At 43.1% G+C, this 23,111-nt stretch overlaps 1 protein-coding gene across 1 annotated transcript in view; it reads left to right on the forward strand.

Moving 5' to 3' along the window:
* Positions 1 to 23,111, forward strand: part of LOC138293454 (calreticulin-like) — a 114,454-nt gene that overhangs the window by 82,669 nt on the left and 8,674 nt on the right. Inside the window, exons 6-7 of the mRNA XM_069232683.1 lie at positions 5,142 to 5,255; positions 12,068 to 12,211. Coding sequence (XP_069088784.1) covers positions 5,142 to 5,255; positions 12,068 to 12,211 — 258 coding nt within the window. The remainder of the gene's footprint in view (positions 1 to 5,141; positions 5,256 to 12,067; positions 12,212 to 23,111) is intronic.

A 23,111-nucleotide genomic window follows, 5' to 3' on the forward strand; every position in this document is an offset into this window, starting at 1 on the left:
TTTTTGTAGCTAAATTTGAGGTTTCTGAGGATTCTGGGTAAGAAAACACTGGGGGATCCACGCAAGTCACACCTTCCTGGACTCCCTCAGGTGTCTAGTTTTTAGAAATGTTTGGGTTTGGTAGGTTTCCCTATATGGCTGCTGAGCCCAGGATCAAAAATGTAGCCCCCCCCGCTGCAAAAACAGATAGTTTAGTATTTTATAATTTTGATGTGTCCACATAGTGTTTTGGGGCATTTCTTTTTGCGGGCACTAGGCCTACCCACGCAAGTGAGGTACCATTTTTATCGGGAGACTTAGGGGAATGCTGAGTGGAAGGAAATTTGTGGCTCCTCTTAGATTCCAGAACTTTCTGTCACCGAAATGTGAGAAAAAGGTGTTTTTGAGGCCAAATTTTGAGGTTTGCAAAGGATTCTGGGTAACAGAATCTGGTAAGAGCCCCACAAGTCACCCCATCTTGGATTCCCCTTGGTGTCTAGTTTAAAAAAATGCACAGGTTTGGTAGGTTTCCCTGGGTGCTGGGTGTGGTAGAGGCCAAAATCCACAGCTAGGCACTTTGCAAAAAACACGTCAGATTTCAATGTAAAAATGTGATGTGTCCATGTTGCATTTCCTGTCGCAGGCACTAGGCCTACCCACACAATTGAGGTACCATTTTTATCAGGAGACTTGGGGGAACACAGAAAAGAATAACAAGTGTGTAAAAAAGATGTCTATTTGAAAAATGCACTGTAATTCACATGCTAATTTGGGGACCCCGGAATTCAGAGATGTGCAAATAACCACTGCTTCTCAACACCTTAGCTTGTGCCTATTTTGGAAATACAAGGGTTTCCTTGATACCTATTTTTCACTCTTTATATTTCGGCAAATGAATTGCTGTATACTCGATATACAATGAAAACCCATTGCAAGGTGCAGCTCATTTATTGGCTCTGGGTACCTAGAGTTCTTGATTAACCTACAAGCCCTATATATCCCTTCAACCAGAAGTGTCCAGCAGATGTAACGGTATAATGCTTTAAAAAATCTGACATTGCAGGAAAAAGTTACAGAGTAAAACGTGGAGAAAAATTGCTGTTTCTTTACCTCAATTTCAATTTTTTTTTTATTTCAGCTGTTATTTTCTGTAGGAAAACCGTTTAGGATCTACACAAATGACCCCTTGCTAAATTCAGAATGTTGTGTATCTTTCAGAAATGTTTAGCTTTCAGGGATCCAGCATTGGTTTCACACCCATTTCTGTCACTAACTGGAATGAGGCTAAAACCACAAAATATAGTAAAAATGGGGTATGTCCCAGTAAAATGCCAAAATTGTGTTGAGAAATGTGTTTTTCTGATTCAAGACTGCCTGTTCCTGAAAGATGGTAAGATGGTGATTCTAGCACCGCAAACCCTTTTTTGGTGCCATTTTCAGGGGAAAAACCACAAGCCTTCTTCTGCAACCCTTTTTCCCATTTCTTTTTAAAAACTAAATTTTCGTTATATTTTGGCTAATGTTTTGGTCTGCTCCAGAGGATCCCACAAACTCTGGGTATCTCTAGAATCCCTAGGATGTTGGAAAAAAGGATGCAAACTTGGCATAGGTAGCTTATGTGAACAAAATGTTGTGAGGGCCTAAGTGAGAACTGCCCCAAATAGCCCCAAAAAAAGGCCTGGCACCTGAGGGGCAAAAGGCCTGGCAACGAAGGGGTTAAGAGAAAAATGTGCTCCTGTGTTTTGCTTATTTAAAAATGAGCTCAAGGCTGTGAGCTACTCTTAAGGTGTCTGAGAGCTACTGGTAGCTCGCGATGGACTAGTTGGAGACATCTCGTTTAGAGTATATTACTACATTCACTAATGAAAGTTTGATGAGACGCACATATCTGAAACTATTCTCTTAGTGTACAATGTATAACAATATATTCTGATGCTATCTATCCATAAGAATTGTACTTACTCTATAATTGCATGATCTCAATGTGAAAATCAATAAAATGGTTTTGAAAAAACTCTAGTAGGTCAGCAGTGGTATTAGAGCGGTTTGTAGAGGTGTCATATGGCAGTCACTCCCAGTACATTTACCCAGGCCACAAAGGAGACTACAACGTTTGCAGGGAAAAGGAAAACAGACAGGTTATTTTTCACCTCACATCTGAGATGTAGTTACAGGAGTGAAAGGTACTTAAACTATGGCAAACCTATGAGAGAATCTCATGTTTTACAGGGGAAGAAATTGGGGGCCCATCCTGAACCCCCAGAATCTGCAATGTATAACAACATTTATTGTGTGCTACTGTAAATCACAGGATTAAGAATTACCATCATAATAATGAATACCTCGTTAATTGATTAATCACAGATATTATTGGAGAATATCATTGGAGTGAATAAGATAAAATCCCAAACATAATTCATCACAGATCCCTAACCAGGGTGTGCAAAGGTCCCCACTTGTCTTTTGTTATTATTATTATTCAGTGTAGTGCCAAGCCTTGTAATACACCTCATACCATTGGACCAGGAAGTCTTTAAATAGATGTCCTGACAGACAGACAGCATGCCTCCCAGCAAACCTCCTTAATTAGCCGGAGCATATATATATCTTTTTTTCCTCTGTAGTATGCTCTACCGAACTGCTGGGGGCTTATTCTTTCAGAACTCCAAGTTTGCATCACCAAACTGAAAATTATGCTTTCATTTGAAGAATTGCGGAAATGTTGGCTCTTGTTATGCATTAACATAGCAGCCAACGCTTTTTTCAAGGTCATCCTGGAAGTCTCATCGTGACAGCCTTCAACAAAAAATCAGCAAGAAAATCATAATACCCCCTTAGCTGAAGCAACTACATCAGAAAATTTGGAAATTCTTGCACATCTATAATATTCCACCAGCTTGTACGAAATAACACAAGGAAACCTAGTTTATTTTGAGGCATAGGGTACTTAGGCTAAGTGAACACACCAAAAATACACCTTTGATTGCACAAACAATATGTCAAAATGCATCAAGGCCTGTAACGCATACTAAAAATGTTCATATGAGTATAAAAAAGTGGTGCACATGACACAATGGTTGTAACTCATAGGTACTGAAGTGATGTTCACATTATGTGTTTCATCATGTGAAGGTAGCCAGGGTGTAGTTCTAGGGAGGGTGTGTACTTGTGCTGAGAGTGCTATGAGTGTTGTGTCTTATTTGGTGTTGGATGAAAGTTACATTGATTGTATTTTTCTATGGTTTCTTCCTTTCTTTTTTTTCTAGTGACTGTTTTGAACTTATTACATATTGTCATGTGCTCTAGTAGTGTAGCATGTGTAGGCCGTATCTTGTCACATGTGATTTGTTGGCCTTGTGGGTATCCATACATTGCACAAGGCTTTTAGGTAAAGGGCCTGCATGTTGTTTTACAGGCACTGTGGCAATGTTTGAAATTGTATTTGAATCAAAGTGTACATCATTATTTCCAGGTGCACTTTAAGTTTTCTGAACTTCAGTTCTGTGTTTGCTGATGGTTACTGGGGGTGAATGTTTGATTTGCTCTGCATTCCTTCCATCATTTGTTGTTTTTGCATTTGTCGCCCTAAGTGGGAAGGGTATGCCTAGACTTGGGTCCCGGGCTTGCTATGCCACCATATTCAAACTAGCCTGGCTGATGAAGGGTGATACCCTGAAACCAGTCTCAGGATGCTTGTTTCTGGTCCAGGGAGGACCTGGCCTGGTAGTTCTGGCTGAACTGTTCCCATGGGGATCAGGGTCGAAACTGATTTGCATATGCCTGGGTCCAAACTGGAATGTCATGGCAAGCAAAACAAACTGATGGATTAAACCCATATCTGTGACTGGGGGTGAATGTTTGATTTGTTCTTCATTCTGCTGATCATCTGTTGTTTTTGCAGATGGTTATTTCATGTCAGATGTTGTTGAGTTTATCGAACTATGGCCATAGAAGGCATGTGGTGTGGTGTCAGGTGATGTGCGATGCCGCATCTGTTTGTGTTGTGGGTTTGGCATTGCACTATTTTATCCTACAGGGTTATTTGTGCCCAGTCACTCACCTACTTTATTCATCCATCATGGCCTGTACGTCTCCAGGCTTACTGCAAGTCTTGATGGAGAGGTCAGGAGTGTCCATCCACCAGTATGCCGACAACATACAACTTTATAGGAAAATTGCCTCCTTCACAAAATTATCACCCTTATGAACTGTTTAAAACATTAAAACTTATTCATACTAAATCCTGAAAGTCAGAATTTCTAATTATCCTAGAACACCAATCAAAATTCAACACAGGCTGCATTAGTGAACTACAAATAGACATTTTGCCAACACAATCTCGATAAGTTAGATCTTTTGATTTTTGGATCTTCTGAAACTTCACTATGCAAAGTGAGTCAGTTAGAGCACCACTGCTTGCAGAAGAAAGATTCAAACCTAATGAAGCAGTTTGATTTCTGGTCTGTAAAATACAACCTATTGTTATATCCAACATACATTTTGGAAGTATCCTTTCGTTTGTAACTCCCAAAAATGTATGTGCACCATTAAAAGTTCAGTTATACTAAGTTGAAAGTTGATAGTTGACTCACCAAGGTTTAACTAGAAAACTGCAGTACTGATGGCTCCTCACTGGCTACCTACAGAGGCAAGAATCAAACTCAGTCAAACATGCCTTGCGTTGAAAGCACTCAGACTTCAACGACCAACCTGTCTGTGTTCGCCACTAAATATTTTCAGAGGGTCTAAAAGCTGCTGGAAAAAATAAGAAGTTTTTCCACAAGTGCATTTTCTCTAGTAGTGTCTGACAGGACGATTGATTGGGTTACATTCTGAAGTCTTTTAGTGGAAGGAGGGATTCCATTTTCAAAGAAATGTAGTTTGCCAGTGTAAAAATGCCTACAGAGATGGTGTATGTTCAGCAATAGTGCCTTTCCAAGTGGTCACTTTGTGTTTAATGTCGCCCTTTAGAAAACAACTAGCACAATATAAATAAATGTTGATATTTGAACTATGGCACATTCATAGATTCAAGATTCCACATGGCCTTTTGTTTTTCTTCTTCTCACCACTACCACTAGAAAAATCCTGAGAATGAGACCATAAGATAATGGACATTTTATTCATCAATAGTAATCAACTGATCTAAATCCTCGTTGCAGGACTGGGAAGAAATAGAACATATTACTGACCCTGATGCCAAAAGGCCTGATGACTGGGATGCAGAAATGGATGGTGAATGGGAACCACCAATGATCCCCAACCCTAAATATAAGGTAACCATGTTTAAACTCTCTGAAAAACAAGGGTTTGGAACTGTCAACATGTCCATTTCCTTCAATTCATAGTTTATGTGAAGTTTTTCTTGTTAGTCTCAGTTTCATGACATGAGTACTTGGATAAAGAGAACACTTTAGATAGTGGATGTATTTACATGAAGTATGTATGCTGGTGCACAAAGCGCACAAGGCCTATTGCGCCATCATGTACATCCAGGCCCACTTTTCGATTACAGAAGGGACATTTGCACCCCTTCTGGTATATTAATATTTGGTGCTCCCTTGATGTACTTTACTGAAACTTTAGGTGGAACGGATTCTGATGAGCTCAAATATAAAGAAAGTCTATAATGAGGAATACCTGCTAGATCTCTTAATGTACATCACTTTCCTCCACTGCCTACATCCGAGCACACTTCAGGATCCGCTCAAAGTGTTTTTATCCATGTGCCTTAGCCATGGGAAGAGGGCACTGAGTGTGAGCTCTTTGGTTTTGGCACCAAAGGCACGGAGTTGCTGAGCTGTAAACCTGTTTTGGCTGAATAACCTCATCGGTGCACACTCATCTGGAATGTGGCCACCAGTAAGTGTGACAGTGACTTTATGAGAGGCAGTATATATATATATATATATATATATATATATATATATATATATATCCATGTTCAATGGCATGTGTAGCTGCAGATACACATGCTGTGCATTATCCTGCCATCTAGTGTTGGGCTCGGAGTGTTACAAGTTGTTTTTCTTCAAAGAAGTCTTTTCGAGTCACGAGACCAAGGGACTCCTCCCTTTCGGCTCCATTGCGCATGGGCGTTGACTCCATCTTAGATTGTTTTCTTTCCACCATCGGGTTCGGACGTGTTCCTCTTCGCTCCGTATTTCGGTTTGAAAAAGATAGTTATCCATCCGAAAATTCGACGGTATTGTTTGCGCTCGGTACCGAGTTAGTGCTAGCACATCGACACCGAAGAAAGAAGAGCTCCGGCGGCCCTTTGGGGCTTCCACTCCTCAGCGGGGCCTGGTCGGCCCTACCGCGTCCATCTTCAAAACTCATGGACCGGACCCCCTTCCGCTTCTGCCCCAACTGCCACGCAAAGTATCCTTATACAGACCAACACTTGGTCTGTAATCTGTGTTTGTCCCCCAAACACAAAGAGGATACTTGCGAGGCCTGTTGGGCATTTCGATCCAAGAAAACACTGTGGGATCGAAGAGCACGAAGACTTCAGATGGCGTCGACACCGGCCGGTCACACCGACGTCGAAGAAGAGGAGAGATTCTCCATTCCAGATTCGGACGAGTCCGGGAGTGAGCAGCCAAAGACGCAGCAAACCGTGAGTAAACCAGCCCCGGCAAAAACTCACTCGGACGCCACCGCCAACAGGCCATGGCTTAACCCGAAAACACGGTGACCAAACATCGGCACCGAAAAAGGCCTTTCAGCAGCCGAAGACATCTGACTCCGGTCGAGAAACTGGCTCCGAACAGACTCGGCACTGAGATACCGGCTCCGACCAGACTTGGCACCGAGAGATCGGCACCCCAAAAGCCAAAAAGGTTTCCTCGGAGCCCAAAAAGACTGCCGAAAAGATTTCGGTGCCGAAACATGCAGCCTCGGAGCCGAAACACAGCTCCTATACAGACGAACAAGGCCTTTCCACACAATTACAAGGCCACAGATTTGAACAAGAACTGGGCATGGGAGAGCCAGACCATACCCAGAGGAGGCTTCTTATACAAAAAGACACAGGGAAAATCAGAACTCTTCCTCCAATAAAGATGAAGCGGAAGCTCGCATTCCAAGAGGCGGAAATGCAGCCAAAAGCAAAAGTGGCTAAAGAAAAAACACCACCACAGTTTTCGCCATCGCCACCGCACTCGCCACATCTGTCCCCAGTAGCAACACCCCCGATGATGTAGTCACCAACGCACACAGGGATGAGCCAAGATGACCCGGATGCATGGGATTTGTATGATGCACCGGTCTCAGATAATAGTCCGGATTGCTACCCGGCAAGGCCATCACCACCTGAGGACAGTACTGCTTACATGCAGGTGGTTTCCAGGGCAGCTACTTTTCATAATGTAGCATTACATGCAGAGCCCATAGAAGATGACTTCTTGTTCAACACCCTGTCATCTACGCACAGCCAATACCAAAGTTTGCCAATGTTACCAGGCATGTTAAAACATGCCAAACAAGTGTTTCAGGACCCAGTCAAAAGCAGAGCCATCACACACAGGGTGGAGAAGAAATATAAACCTCCCCCTACGTACCCTGTGTAAATCACACAACAGTTAACTCCTGATTCGTTGGTAGTAGGAGCAGCCCGGAAAAGGGACAAACTTCTGGAGACGCACCACCGCCCGACAAAGAAAGTCGGAAATTCGATGCAGCAGGCAAGAGGGTGGCCGCACAGGCAGCCAATCAATGGCGAATTGCCAGTTCTCAAGCTCTACTGGCAAGATACGACAGGGCACATTGGGATGAAATGCAACATTTCATTCAACACCTTCCCAAGGAGTTCCAGAAACGTGCCCAACAGGTTGTCGAGGAGGGCCAAACTATCTCCAACAACCAAATAAGGTCGGCTATGGACTCAGCAGATACGGCGGCCAGGACAGTAAACACGGCGGTAACCATTCGAAGACACTCGTGGCTACGGACCTCCGGATTTAAGCCAGAAATCCAGCAGGCTGTGCTGAATATGCCTTTTAACGAACAACAATTGTTTGGGCCGGAGGTGGATATAGCATAGAGAAACTGAAGAAAGACACGGACACGGCCAAGGCCATGGGCGCGCTCTACACCCCACAGAGCAGAGGCACTTTTAGGAAGCCACACTTTAGAGGGGGGTTTTGGGCCCAAACCACAGAGCCCTCCACCTCACAAGTCAGACCCACATATCAGGGCCAATATCAGAGAGGAGGTTTTCGAGGACAATATAGGGGTGGACAGTTCCCTAAAACAAGAGGGAAATTCCAGAGCCCAAAAACCCCACAAACCAAACAGTGACTTCAACGTCAAAAACCCCCACCACACAACACCAGTGGGGGGGAGACTCACACATTATTACCACAACTGGGAACACATAACTACGGACGCGTGGGTCCTAGCCATTATCCAACATGGCTATTGCATAGAATTCCTCCATTTACCACCAGATTTGCCTCCCAGAGCACACAACAACATTTCCAAACAACACTTAGATCTGTTGCAACTAGAAGTCCAAGCATTGTTACAAAAAGAAGCAATAGAACTAGTACCCAACCATCAAAAAGGAACAGGTGTTTACTCCCTGTATTTCCTAATTCCAAAAAAGGACAAAACACTGAGACCCATATTAGACCCCAGAACACTAAGGGGGTTATTACAACTTTGGAGGAGGTGTTAATCCGTCCCAAAAGTGACGGTAAAGTGACAGATATACCACCAGCCATATTACAAGTCCATTATATCCTATGGAACTCGTAATACGGCTGGTGGTATTTCCGTCACATTTGGGACAGATTAACACCTCCTCCAAAGTTGTAATAACCCCCTAAATCTTTACATCAGATCAGATCACTTTCACATGGTGACACTTCAAGATGAGATTCCCTTGCTCAAACAACAGGACTACATGTCAACATTAGATCTCAAATATGCTTATTTCCACATACCCATACATCCTTCCCACAGGAAATACTTGAGGTTCGTAATCCAAGGCATGCATTACCAATTCAAAGTGTTACCGTTCGGCATAACAACAGCCCCAAGGGTATTCACAAAATGTCTTGCAATAGTAGCTGCTCACATCAGGAGACAGCACATGCATGTATTCCCTTACTTAGACGATTGGTTAATAAAAACCAGCACTCAGCAACAGTGTCTTCTACACACAAACTACGTCATAGAAACCCTTCACAAACTAGGGTTCTCTATAAACTACCAAAAATCACATCTACATCCGTGTCAAATACAACAATATTTAGGAGCAACAATCAACACACAAAAAGGGATTGCCACTCCAAGTCCACAAAGGGTACAAGCCTTCCAAAATGTAATACTAAACATGCACTCAAACCAACACTATCAAGTGAGGTTTGTAATGAAACTCCTAGGCATGATGTCTTCATGCATAGCCATTGTCCCAAACGCAAGACTACACATGCGTCCCTTACAGCAATGCCTAGCAACACAATGGACACAAGCATAGGGTCAACTTCAAGATCTAGTGTTGGTAGACCGCCAAACACACTCCTCCCTTCAATGGTGGAATCCTATCAATTTAAACCAAGGGCGGCCATTCCAAGACCCAGTGCCTCAATACGTGATCACAACAGATGCTTCTAGGATGGGGTGGGGAGCACACCTCAACCAGCACAGCATACAGGGACAGTGGGACGTTCAACAAAGGCAACTGCATATAAATCATTTAGAGCTGTTAGCAGTGTTTCTAGCATTGAAAGCATTTCAACCGCTAATAGCCCACAAACAGATTCTTGTCAAAACAGACAACATGACAACAATGTATTACCTAAACAAGCAGGGAGGGACACACTCATCACAACTGTGTCTCTTAGCACAAAGGATTTGGCATTGGGCGATTCACAATCACATTCGCCTAATAGCACAGTACATCCCAGGGATTCAAAACCAGTTAGCCGACAATCTCAGTCGAGATCACCAACAAACACACGAATGGGAAATTCATCCCCAGATACTACAAACTTACTTTCAAAGCTGGGGGAACACCACAAATAGAACTATTCGCAACAAAAGAAAACGCAAAATGCCAAAACTTTGCGTCCAGGTATCCACACCCTCAGTCCAAGGGCAATGCGTTATGGATGAGTTGGTCAGGGATATTTGCTTACGCTTTTCCCCCCTCCCACTCCTTCTTTATCTAATAAACAAACTGAGTCACAACAAACTCAAACTAATATTAATAGCACCAACCTGAGCCCGTCAGCCATGGTATACAACACTACTGGACCTGTCGGTAGTACCTCATATCAAACTACCAAACATACCAGATCTGTTAACTCAACACAAACAACAGATCAGACACCCGAATCCAGCATCGCTCAATCCAGCAATCTGGCTCCTGAAGTCTTAGAATTTGGACATTTAGACCTTACACAAGAATGTATGGAGGTCATTAAACAAGCTAGAAAACCCACTACAAGACATTGTTACGCAAACAAATGGAAAAGATTTGTTTATTACTGCCATAATAATCAAATTCAACCACTACATGCTTCTGCAAAAAACATTGTAGGCTATTTATTACACTTACAAAAATCAAAAATAGCATTTTCTTCTATCAAAATACATCTCACAGCAATATCTGCCTACCTGCAGATTACACATTCAACATCACTCTTTAGAATCCCAGTCATCAAAGCATTTATGGAGGGTTTAAAAAGAATCATACCCCCAAGAACACCAACAGTTCCCTCGTGGAACCTCAATATTGTATTAACAAGACTCATGGGTCCACCATTTGAACCCATGCACTCTTGTGACATGCAATACTTAACCTGGAAAGTAGCCTTCCTAGTAGCTATCACATCTCTTAGAAGGGTAAGCGAAATACAAGCATTCACTATACAAGAACCCTTTATACAAATACATAAACATAAAGTGGTGCTCTGTAGAAATCCAAAGTTCTTACCAAAAGTTATATCACCGTTCCACCTAAACCAAACAGTGGAACTCCCAGTCTTTTTTCCACAACCAGACTCAGTAGCCGAAAGAGCCTTACATACATTAGACATCAAAAGAGCACTAATGTATTACATTGATAGAACAAAACAATTTTGCAAGACAAAACAATTGTTTGTAGCCTTCCAAAAACTTCATGCAGGAAATCCAATATCCAAACAAGGCATTGCCAGATGGATAGTGAAATGTATTCAGACCTGCTATATTAAAGCAAAAAGAGATCAGCCTATTACGCTAAAAGCGCACTCCACTAGGAAAAAAGGCGCCACAATGGCCTTTCTAGGAAATATACCTATGACAGAAATCTGTAAGGCAGCCACATGGTCTACGCCTCATACATTCACAAAACATTACTGTGTAGATGTGCTAACAACACAACAAGCCACAGTAGGACAGGCTGTATTCCGCACATTATTTCAGACAACTTCAACTCCTACAGGCTAAGCCTCCGCTTTTGGGGAGATAACTGCTTACTAGTCTATGCACAGCATGTGTATCTGCAGCTACACATGCCATCGAACGGAAAATGTCACTTACCCAGTGTACATCTGTTCGTGGCATGAGACGCTGCAGATTCACATGCGCCCTCCCGCCTCCCCGGGAGCCTGTAGCCGTTATAAGTGGATGAAACTTGTACATTTGTAAATATATACTATTCTTTATACACATTATGTACATACATACTCACTCCATTGCATGGGCACTTTTAATATATACACAACTCCTACCTCACCCTCTGCGAGGAAAACAATCTAAGATGGAGTCGATGCCCATGCGCAATGGAGCCGAAAGGGAGGAGTCCCTCGGTCTCGTGACTCGAAAAGACTTCTTCGAAGAAAAACAACTTGTAACACTCCGAGCCCAACACTAGATGGCAGGATATGCACAGCATGTGAATCTGCAGCGTCTCATGCCACGAACAGATGTACACTGGGTAAGTGACATTTTCCACATATATATATATATATATATATATATACATATATTTCGCTCTAGCTGTAGCACAATAACATTGATCCGATGCTGATAAATGTTTGTACACCATTATGAGATGATGCTCTATTTTATTAAATATGTATTTTTATTTATTTAGGGAATATGGAAACCTAGAAAAATTGATAATCCGAACTTCAAAGGTGAATGGGTTCAACCTGAGATTGACAATCCTGAATATGTCCCAGATGACAAAATCTATAAATATGAAAACATTGGCGTTATTGGGCTCGACCTTTGGCAGGTATGTGTAGAAGAAGCCACTTTGTAAATTTCAGTCGTCCACTGATATTGAAAAAAAAATTCTTAAAATTTCAAACATGTAAAAAATCTTTAAAAAAATACTTAGTTATTGAGAGAAGGGGTGTGTCAGTGAATTTGAACACACACACACACACTGTGAGGCCCATTCATACTGCTTGCGGTGATGTCTGCCACCTCCACTGGATGGTTTGAGGGCTCTCCCCTGGCTACCAGTCAGAAAGCGGGTGACCTTAAAGCCCTATGCTTGGTTCACAAGACACTCCAAAAGCGGGGCCCATGTTACCTTAGGGCCACTTTCAAATGGTATACTCCCAGTAGATTGTTGAGATCCACAGGACAGAGAAAGGTGATGCTCCCCAGGGTCTGGAAAGCTAGATGGGGAGAAGGGCTTTTTTAGTGGCAGCTGCTAGGGTGTGGAACAGTCTTTCAGAGTCAATTAGGGCTGTGGACTCTTACTTGGCTTTCGTAGACAGGCAAAAACTTGGTTATTTTCAACCCTGTAACCTCGACCTGGAGAGGTCCTCTGGTGTAGTCTGGTAGGGTTCACTCATGGTTAACCCCTCCTGCTGTCTTGTTATATTTTAGCGCTCTGATGCCTTTCTGGTTTTTATGCACTTCATAAATCAATAATTTCACATTCTTTTTGGCTCAGTGTGACAGCTGCTATGGCTAGCAGATCCCCAAGCCTTTGGTCTTGGATATTTCATCAATGGTTGGAGCACTGGATCCGTTGTGTGTCAAAATTCTGGTGCCATCTTAGTTCTGAAAATGGTATTTAGCATCCCCATTGCTTGTGACTGAAGCAACGGTGAAGAAGGAGATATAGGTTTTGAAGGCCAGGTCAACATAGCAACTACTTTGGTATTCAAGACAAATCATAAACGTTAATAATTTTGTCTTCTCTGTCAGAAGCTGTGGCATTTTCTTTTTCTTTTTTTGCCAAACAATCAAGTGTGAAACTGTTCTTCTATCTGTATTTTTTTTACAACTGTTTGAGTTTCTGTCACATAGTGTTGTGCTTTCCTCTTTGTGGTTCTCCCAAGATGTTAAGGATCTAATTAAGTTTATGAAGCAAAGTATTCGACTTGGAGTTTTACATCTCTTTTTTTCTTTTCTCTGCTACTGATTCTGTCTATTAGAGGGCTAACATTGGTAAAAAAAAAAAGTTTGAAAGAGATTCATTTTACTGTTTTGTTTCTGCCATCTTTGTTTAGAAACATGCAGTCATTGCCCGAATCTTTGATGACGGTATGTGAACCTCAGAGTTCAGTTGTGTAAATAAACGTTCCGTAGCCACCAGTTTGCAACTTCTTTTTGCAAACCAGGACATCTTTGAGTTCTCAGGGCCAGGGACTAGTACTTTATAAGACCTCTGGAGTCAGTTTGCCTCCTGAATTCCAGCAGTTTCTTGGCTACATAAAATGGCCACCATATATCACCAATAACATCTCGTTCCTGCGTGTCTAATGCTATAATATTGCTGATGGCAACTACAAAATGGCAATTATTATTTACTACATTGTTGTCATATGTACTATGTATGTCAAAACTAATAAAATCTCTTTTAAAAAAATCACTAACAGCAGTTGAGCATGGTTTAGCCACTTTGCATTCTTCTAGGTATTGAGAAAGGTTTTTTAATAATTATTTTTGCAAAATAAACTCATACATCTCTCGTACCTCTATTAATATGGTGCAGTAAAGGACTCTGTTAAGCCCTTTGCATAAAGACCTTCTATGCATTGACCAAAAAGCAGCCTCCAGCCTAGGCTTATATGGCCCATTTTACTAGGGCCAACACTGCCACCACTGCACTGATACATGGACTGCCTGTTACTCACAACTGTCAGGCTGTGATGTGGGTATCAGTGCACATGTTACTGAAGCAATATTTCCTTGACAGTTATGTTCAAGGGGAAGAACATTTCGCCCAATTTAGTCCTGCAAGAGTTTTCAGTCTGAACCCACCCGACAGGCCCTCCTCCACCTTGGAAGGTTCTGGTTTCTCTCTATTCTAAAGGTGAGGCATTTGCAGTTAGAAGTATCCATCAGAATAACAAGTAACAATGTTTCTGGTGACTACTCTGTCTAACCTCAGATTCCTCATTGACCTCCCACCTCCGCGTTCTGTAATCTAGTCCCTTTTTGCCATCTTACAATGTCCCAAATTAGAGATCTGCACACTGGTACCTCCAATTGTTTTATGCTTTGTGTCCAAGGGCATGGAAAGAGTCAAGCAAGAAACTGATGTTGGTTCCCAGGGATGGCGCTTATATGCTGCTTTGCTCCCTCAGTTCCAGGGTGGAACTAACCCAGTAGGGAGCCGCACAATGCCACCTAGTAGCATGCAGAATCACTGCTATTTAAAAACTTACAGATCCAGTCTGACGCCTGGGGAATATTCTTACAGTGAAGAATCTGTAGTTGTATAAAGTTTTCACCAGAAGGATTGTTACCAAAGGTAAATAACCTATTCATCTCGCACCCATACTAGCCTAAAAGTATGCTTCCTCTTTCATTCAATATTTGTGCAACAGAAGGACGTAGGCAAGTGGGAGTATGGAAAGCCAGAATGCTCCTATGTACATCAATTCTATTTATTCAAGTGTCAAGTGTCATTTGAAGTGAATGGGTTTGGTAGAAATGTTAGATTATACACCAATACCACTTTCTCTGGTCTACTCCCAGCAACACCCTTTTCGCTGTCAAATTTTTAAGGACAGGGAAACATTGTTCTGAACATCAGATACTGACACTACAAGCCTGTATATGAATGAGTGCTTTGAAACCCGACAGCAGAATTCTCTGCCCCTCCATTCTGAGCCTCTGAAAGTGACAGAACAGGAAGAAGTCATGACACCTTGTCACTAATTCAAATCATTTGAATAGATCAAGACAAGTGGTTTGATGAGCAAGATAGGTAAACAGAAGGGGGATTAGAAAATAAAGTAAAACATGGCAAATTAGGCTAGACAAATGATTGGTGAGGGAGTTAAAGCGAATAAGCAAGCATCAGTATAAGGTGAGGGGGGACTCTAATAAAACAAAAAGAGAAAACAGAGACTGATGAAGGAAATAGGCAAGGAAAAATGGAAGGGGCTGAAAGTATACAGAAGTTTATGAAAGAAGGTGTAAAAGGGATAGCAAACAATAGTCTCTGCTTGTACTGAAAGAAATTTAACCGAATGTAGATTTTAATTAAATAATTCAGGCCAATGTTAATTTCAATACAAAGATGTATTTTTAAATTACCTGCATTCTAACCATTTGATTAAAAGCAGATGCAATAGCCAATAAATCAATCAAATCAGTCACTCAGAATGAGGAGGCAAACCAGAAAAGAAGCCACCAAATATTTTATAAAGATGTAAAATTCAGAGCTAATTGTATAGAAAGTCACCAAGAGGTCCAAAAGTGCTGCCAAACATACAGTGCTGGCAGGGGTGTGGCCAAGCACAATATGGAAAGAGATATACTCCGGTGCTACTCCTGTGTGCCACCCTGCAGTCAACAGGAATGTTGCCTGCTCTGGGCTGATCTGCAGACCAATTAACTGAGTTGAAAAATACTTAGTGAACAGAATGGGTTGGGGCTTGACTAGGGATCAGATCACCTTGAAAACAAGTAAAGGGAGGGCCGAGCTGAAGCAAGGTGGTGGCAGATGGAAAGACCTCCAAAACAGGCTGACCAGAGCCGAGAGAGGATACACATGACTGCTGAACCTGCAGCACATGGTGATCAGAACCTGTGGGACTTGGTTGAACCTATGGCGTGCCGCAGGGAAGCTGCACAAAGAAAAAGATGGGAAACGCGGGCAGCCAAATGCCCCACCTGCTTCCAGACAGTGAGGACTTGGGAGGATTGGCGCAAGCGAAGAACATGCTTGCTATGAGTGTAGATAGCCTGTAGCTCAGGGTGAGCAGAGCCTGTGGGGCTTGGCTAGGGCCTGTGGTAGGCCTTGTGAGTAGTAGACTAGGGAAGGGAGTGAGGGAGTGGGCGGACATGTATCCTAACTGCTGTATGCTTGTGAGGACAGTGGACGATGAAGAAGAAAGTAGGTGCATACATTTGGAATGGTCCCCCCATCTCTGAAATAATAAACAAATACAAAAACAAAAGTCCAGACAGATCTCCAGAGGGAAGATATTGGCATTACTGGGCCAGAAGTGTGTTGGTGAAGCCACCCCAACCTCTGCCTCCCCCCCCCCCGATGAGGATGTCATCATGTGCAATGAGGGAGATTGCACTGGGCCCAGGAGGCCACAAAGGAGCATTTTCAAAGGGCCTAAATCACAGTATTCACTGATTGGAAGGGTGTTGGATATACAAGACTGTGGCATCCAGCATTACTCACACATATCCCGGTGTTCTGGGTTGACCTTCTCAGACAGTAGAGAGAAAACATAGCTGCTAGGAGGTGAACAAACACAATGGGAATTTCCAGCTGGTCCTATTCCTGAGGACTGAGCTGCAAAGGCTGTGGAAGGTTACCTTTGGACACCCTGACTGAGCTCAGGGTAACAAACAAGGAAATTGGACACAGAGCATCTTCCCCCCTTGGGGGTTGTTTGGGGCATCAGTTCTGTTTGCACTGGAAGACGGGAACCTTGGCTCCCATCTCACTATGTAAAATAAAGTGTCTTACAGAGTTGTCTCTGAGGTGTGAGTGTCCCGCTACCATGTGGTCTCCTACCATAATGGTGACAACCAAAGGTGGGAAAGGTCAGTCGACAAAGAAACTTGCTGAGACAAGGTCTGATGGAGACAGAGTATGTGTTAAAGCCTACGGGGACGGCGCTGGACCGCTGCATGGAGAAATTCAAAGAAATCCTATAGGCTATTTTAGTTACTAAATGCACACTGGAATATATTATTGATGCTGTGGCAAGTGCGTAAATTGTTACGCGCCGAACATAGACACAATGAAAGAGTGGCGAAAATAATTCAACACTGTTATCCCTGTGCCCCAACGGCTACTCACAAATATTTATGATGCACAGCAGTTCCTTCTGGTGGAGAGAGCACGCATGTTTTTTGCAGTGGCACAACTGCCAGTTCTGGAGTGCTCCCTATACCAAGGGCCAGTAGGTTACTGAACTTCTAAGACTGGGACCATATCTGGGTCTCCTTCTTCTTTGAATGAGAGAAAGCTTCATGAAGTAAGAAGGCAAGGAGACCACATATTGTCTTAAGTTTCTGAGAGGCATCTCAAGGAGTTGATCTAATCTCTATCCAAGGCCTATAATCGGCAACAGAGCAGGAGCTCTCCTTCTTCTCAGTCTCTGGTATCTTCAAAAGCTCATATTTGTTAGTCTCTGGGCCACCCTCGTGTTCCTCCTGGGCATCTCCTGATTATGAGGAGGAAGAACCTATTCTTCCAGGTGGCCCTTGTGCTCCAAGGGGGAAGTATATTTTGAATATATGATCTTAAGCCACTAATCTCATATATGTCATCAAATCTACAGCTCCCTCTGGAGGATGAACAGTCCAGGGATAGTAGGGTGTATTTTTGCCAATTTCAAATAACTTCCTTCCCTAAGGTTCAAGTTATTCCTGATTCTCAGGGCTTACTAAAATGATAATGTAAGGATCCTGAGAGAGTATTAGTGCCTAGGTTTATGGCCTGACTGTATTCTCAAGCAATGGGTGACACTGAGCTTTCACAGTCCCTCTTTATTGACCTTCTTAAGAGCAAATCAGGTTGGAAACCTTCTTTACTATTAGAAGATGTTGTGGTGGCTGACCCAGTTGATAAGAAGGCGGAAGGCACCTGAAGTGGGTTCATGCTGGCGATGTCCTGTATTGCGGTGCCTGTTTGTGTGCGGATCCATTCTTGTGATTGGGTCTGCTTAAACACAGATTTTTATGTGACTTATCTTAAGGAGCCTGTCTTCTTCCTTGTTGGTGACCTCTCTCTCCTCCCTCTGTCAGGTTGCAAAGCAGCTGTATAGAGAACTTAAAAAAAAGGAGGCGGTTAGCTTGTGACTTATTTTCCAGTATGTTTAGAGAAGATGGGGCTCAAAAGAATGAAAAAAACGTTTGAAGAAAGGAAAGGAACATCTTTTAAAATACTGACTTTCCTTCTAAAATGTCATATGAGGCCTAATGATTTTGGTATAAGACTTTCACTCTTAACTTTTTTTTTCAGACATCTTTATTGGCATTTTTCAACATTTAACAGAATATCTATAGCCAAGTTTTGCACAATACATTATCAAATGAACTAATAGAAGCAGATCATTGAAATAGCACGTTATTGTTATATAACATTCCGTGGTATCTGGTAGTTTTTTTCCTTATTTCAACTGCATCCTGTGATAACTTTTATATAACTCTAGTTTCTATTATTACTATACATGCATCCTCTTTTATTTTTCTGTTTACCCCTCTTTGATTTCTGCAATCCCCAATCGAAGGCATATTCATACTTCCAGTTATGTTAATCTTTAGTGTAGATATAGATACATTGTATACCCTCATTAGAATACACAGCCATCCGAGTTGGGAGTAAGTGTCAATGCAGCAAAGTAGAAGAGTGTTCTGCTCATTTGGAGGGGACAAAGAGTTCCATTACAGTAGCCAAGCCCAAGATAAACAATAGGAAACCGTAAACAGAGAAGAAAAAAAAGAGAAAACTGTTAATTCTAACTAAGATGACTCCAGTAATAGATGATATGCTGTATTTTGTGGTATGTCAGTAATATTACATAGGCTAATACGTGATAACCGGAACCCTCAATCTCGGAATAAGGTATAGGTCAGGTGGCCCGAGATCCCGAGGGCGGGACCTGCCATCACTAGTGCTGTATGGACTACCATGATCAACTCCAACTACTTCCAAGCCCTCCTTCCATGGCTCCCACACCAGATCTTTTCATATGATCTACATTCAGTCGCATGTATAGTCAGTTGGTGCCCTCCCCATTGTCAGATCTTGTGCCTACATCTGGTTGCAGCCATGATTCCAGTATCTCTGTCCATGTGTGCTATAGGGCGCCTCCTGATCCCCCTGCTGTCTTCTTTCTTAAGTACTTGTTTGTCTGCCCTCACCCACTTCGAAACAATTTCCAAGCCACTGTAATGCGTCTCCTTGCCAGGGCCAATGCAACATCTATGAATTGTACCCAACGTTGCACTTGCTGGGTCTAGGGAAGTTACCCACTAAACAGACGTCAATGGTGTGTGGGAGCGAGCACTCGAGAGTGAGGTGTATTCTGTAAACGACCACCCTCCAAAAAACCTGTAAGGGGAACATCTGCATGTCATGTGACAGAAGTCTTCATCTAAAATTCTGCATCTTGGACATCATTGGGCATCCCCTCCATATATTACCCACAGTCTATGCGGCGCCAGATAGGTCATATGTAGGAAGTTGAATTGAATGTATTGAAGCCCAGTGTTACGTGAGACCGTCTTGGGGTATGCAATCATCCTGCTCCTATCTCTATCTGAAATCTCTTTCCCCAAGACCCCTTCCCATTTAGCCCTTCACGCTGTTAAGGGTGTACGCCCCATCTCATTCAGTGCTTTGTTGAACCAGGTAATCAACCTTCTAGCCGAGCCCAATGAGAGAAGTAGCTGAAGTATAGTGTGTGTGGGGGGTCCCTCTGACCACAGTTCCATAGGTCTGCGAAGGATCGCACCACAACCTCGTAGCCGCCTTCTTGAAAGCAGTCACCGACTGTCACTAATCAAGCAACTCAAAAGCCTGACTGCTGTGAAATAAGTAACCGAGTCGCCATGTGGGGGGCCCACGATATGGATCCTGGGGACATACACTACTGGCCTTCGGGTCCTCACTTGGCATCTCTTCCAAGTAGTTAAGGCCACTTTCAGTAATATGGTTGGATGTGAAATTGGTACGTCTGGTCTCAGTAACTGTGGCAGTAATAAGCTCTGGTAAGGCGGCAACCTTATCTGGCCCAATACCCCCCAGTGGACATCCCCAATCCATCTAGCAATCCACTGTAACTGCGCTGCCAAATAATATAACTAGAGGTTGGGACTCCCAGTCCTCCTTCTTCAGGTGGGTGTCTCAAAATTGCAAGCGACACTCTATGTCTGCCCCGTCCCATATGAGTTCCCTGAGCAATGCATCCACAACACTGGGAAGTTAATCGGTATGTTTGCAAAAAAAGTAAAGAAGGCAGGGTAACACCACCATTTTAGTTATTGCTATTCGTGCCATCAGGAATACATTTTGTGATCTCCAGGAAAAAACATTAAACTCAAAGGAGCGATACGCCCTTCCCAAGTTTCCTTCTTATACATTTTCAATATTGTGGTAAATCTGGATGCCTAAATATCTGAAGGAGGAAGGATCCCATCGGAGTCCCATCAGCATGTGTTGTGGGCGCTGGGTATCTTTAGTACAGGGAAATAAGCAGGTCTTTACTCGATTCAGCCGCAAGCCAGACACCCTCCCAAATTCTCTAGTCTCTCAATGGCATCATTCACCCCATTCCTATGGTTTTCCAAATACAGGAGGAGGTCATCTGCATTCAATGAGATAACATGACGGTGTCCATCCACTAGCAGTCCAGTCTCTGCACCTTCTGCTTGAACCAAGCTGCCAATGGTTCTATGGCCAGCACAAATAATGAAGGTGATAATGGGCAACCCTGCCTAGTCCCTCTGTGGACATCATATGTGGAGGAGGCCTTTTTCCCAGTCCGTACCCTAGCAATTGGGTCAATGTACCGCAGCATCACCCACCTTATGCAGCCCTCCCCTAAGCCCATTTGCTGCATAACCTTAATCAGGAAGTCCCTGCATATAGAATCAAAAGCCTTCTTGAAATCCACTGACATAAGTGTGGCCTCGGTGTGGGAACGCACGTCCGGGTGGTGCAAAACATGAAAGAGTCTACCCAGTTTGAGGGAGTTTTCCTTCTTGGGATACACCTGTTCTGATCGTCGTGTATGAGTGTTTGCATATAGGGAATAAATCTATTTGCCAAAACCTTGCTAAGCATTTTGAAGTCCATATTCAAAATAGATAATGGACGGAATGTCGAGGCGGGCGCCCCTGAACATTTCTTCTTAGGCAATGGGACGACCAATGCACTCCTAGCAGATTCCGGTAAATAACTCCTTTCTAACGAGGTAGCATATAGGCATTCCATCTTTGGTGTCAATGCATCTATGTATGTCATATAAAAATCAGCTGGAAGGTCGTCTGGCCCCAGTGTTTACCCTTGGATATCTCCCTGATTACCTGACATATTTCCAGAGCAGTGACCAGACCCCCCAGTTCCCCAGGCTCTCCTTGACGCAGAGTCTGAAACTTCACTCTATAGAGGAATGTATCTTGAGCATGGTCAGGTAGAGCCTCCTATCGTCTGTAAAGAGCCTCGTAATACGTTCTAAAAATGCCATTAATTAAACTCCAGGAGTATACATGTTCTCCAGTCGTGGTAGTTAAGTGTGTAATAGGATTGTCCCGCAGACGAGGACCGATCAACCAGGCTAATAAGCATCTGAATTTTCCCTCTTCCCCATGAGTTTTAGCCACATAAGCCTTATAATCAAGGTTTCACAACCTGTTCATCACTTCACTATGTTTTGTATGTGCCTCTCGCAATTGCTGACTAGTGAGGGGGTCAGACCTCTGTGTCTTCTCTAATTGATGTATAGAGGTTTCAAGTGTTTGCAGTTCACCTTGTAGCTCTCTGCAAACTCCCACAGTTTGACCCAAGCATTGCCCACACACCACGACCTTAAAGGCCTCTCATTCTACTAATCTGTGATAGCATTGCCAAAGGACTCCCTATAACTGCTGTCTTCAAGGGCAGCAGGCTCCAGCCACCATAATGGTATCACTAGCCTGCACTGCTGTGGAACAAGTATCAGAAGAAGAGGGCTGTGATCCTAGAGGGTTGGTCACATATATTCTGTAGTCCGCACTGAATGACATAACCCACATAGCACAACAGTCTAGCTAGGTATGTAAATCATGTACATGGGAGTAATACGAGTAGTCCCCATACTAGGCTGTATTGGAGATGCCATATGTCAGTGAAGGCAGAATGTTGTATCCATTCCCTGAAACCCAAGGCCAGTCTAAAGGCAGAGCTCCCTGCAATAGTGGAGTGGAGCAGTCAAGCTGGACATTGTCTACACAATTTAAAATCCCACCTAGCGAACGATCCCCCCTTATCATCATGCTTACCGGGGCTGAAAGAGTCTGTAAAAAAACAAGTTGATCTTGGTTGTGCGCATAAATGCTTCCCAGGGTGAGGGTGACTTCCTTCCCCAGACATCTACCAGTGATTACTACATACCTTCCCTCCTTATCAATAAGGTCTTGCAGGAGTTCAAAATGGACTCCTGTCCTGACCCAAATCAATGTCCCCCTTGCATAAGCAAAATAAGAAGTAGCATAGAGTTGTCTACGCCATCTACGCTGCAATCAGGCAATCACCACAACCTTTGTGTGTGTTTCTTGCAACGTCGCTATATCTGCAGTACAGGTAATGATATACTTTATAATGCTTTGCTGCAGACCCTAGACCCCGGACATTCCAGGTCATGCATAGTACATTCAGTGGTTTGTTAGCCATGTGTCAGGGGAAAGTCTAAATCACCAATTAGTTGTTCCTGGCCCCATATCAGGTCCTAACACCTTAGTGTACCTTTAGATTAGTTCCAGAGTCATTGAAACATAAACCGAAACCCCCAGTTGAACTCCTCAACCCCGGGGCTGAACAGCAATGGCCTTCCGTCCAAACAAATCAAATTCAGTAAAGGAAACCATCTCATGCATTATTTCATTGTGCTTCGACAAAGAGCATAGTGATGGGGGAGGCCTCCTGCAATACATAGCCACCAAAGACACTCCTGCCCATTTATTGCAATGGTAGTTTTCCTTGGGAGTGCCCT

The sequence above is a fragment of the Pleurodeles waltl genome, chromosome 4_2 (assembly GCF_031143425.1).
Source record: "Pleurodeles waltl isolate 20211129_DDA chromosome 4_2, aPleWal1.hap1.20221129, whole genome shotgun sequence".
Taxonomy (NCBI): domain Eukaryota; kingdom Metazoa; phylum Chordata; class Amphibia; order Caudata; family Salamandridae; genus Pleurodeles; species Pleurodeles waltl.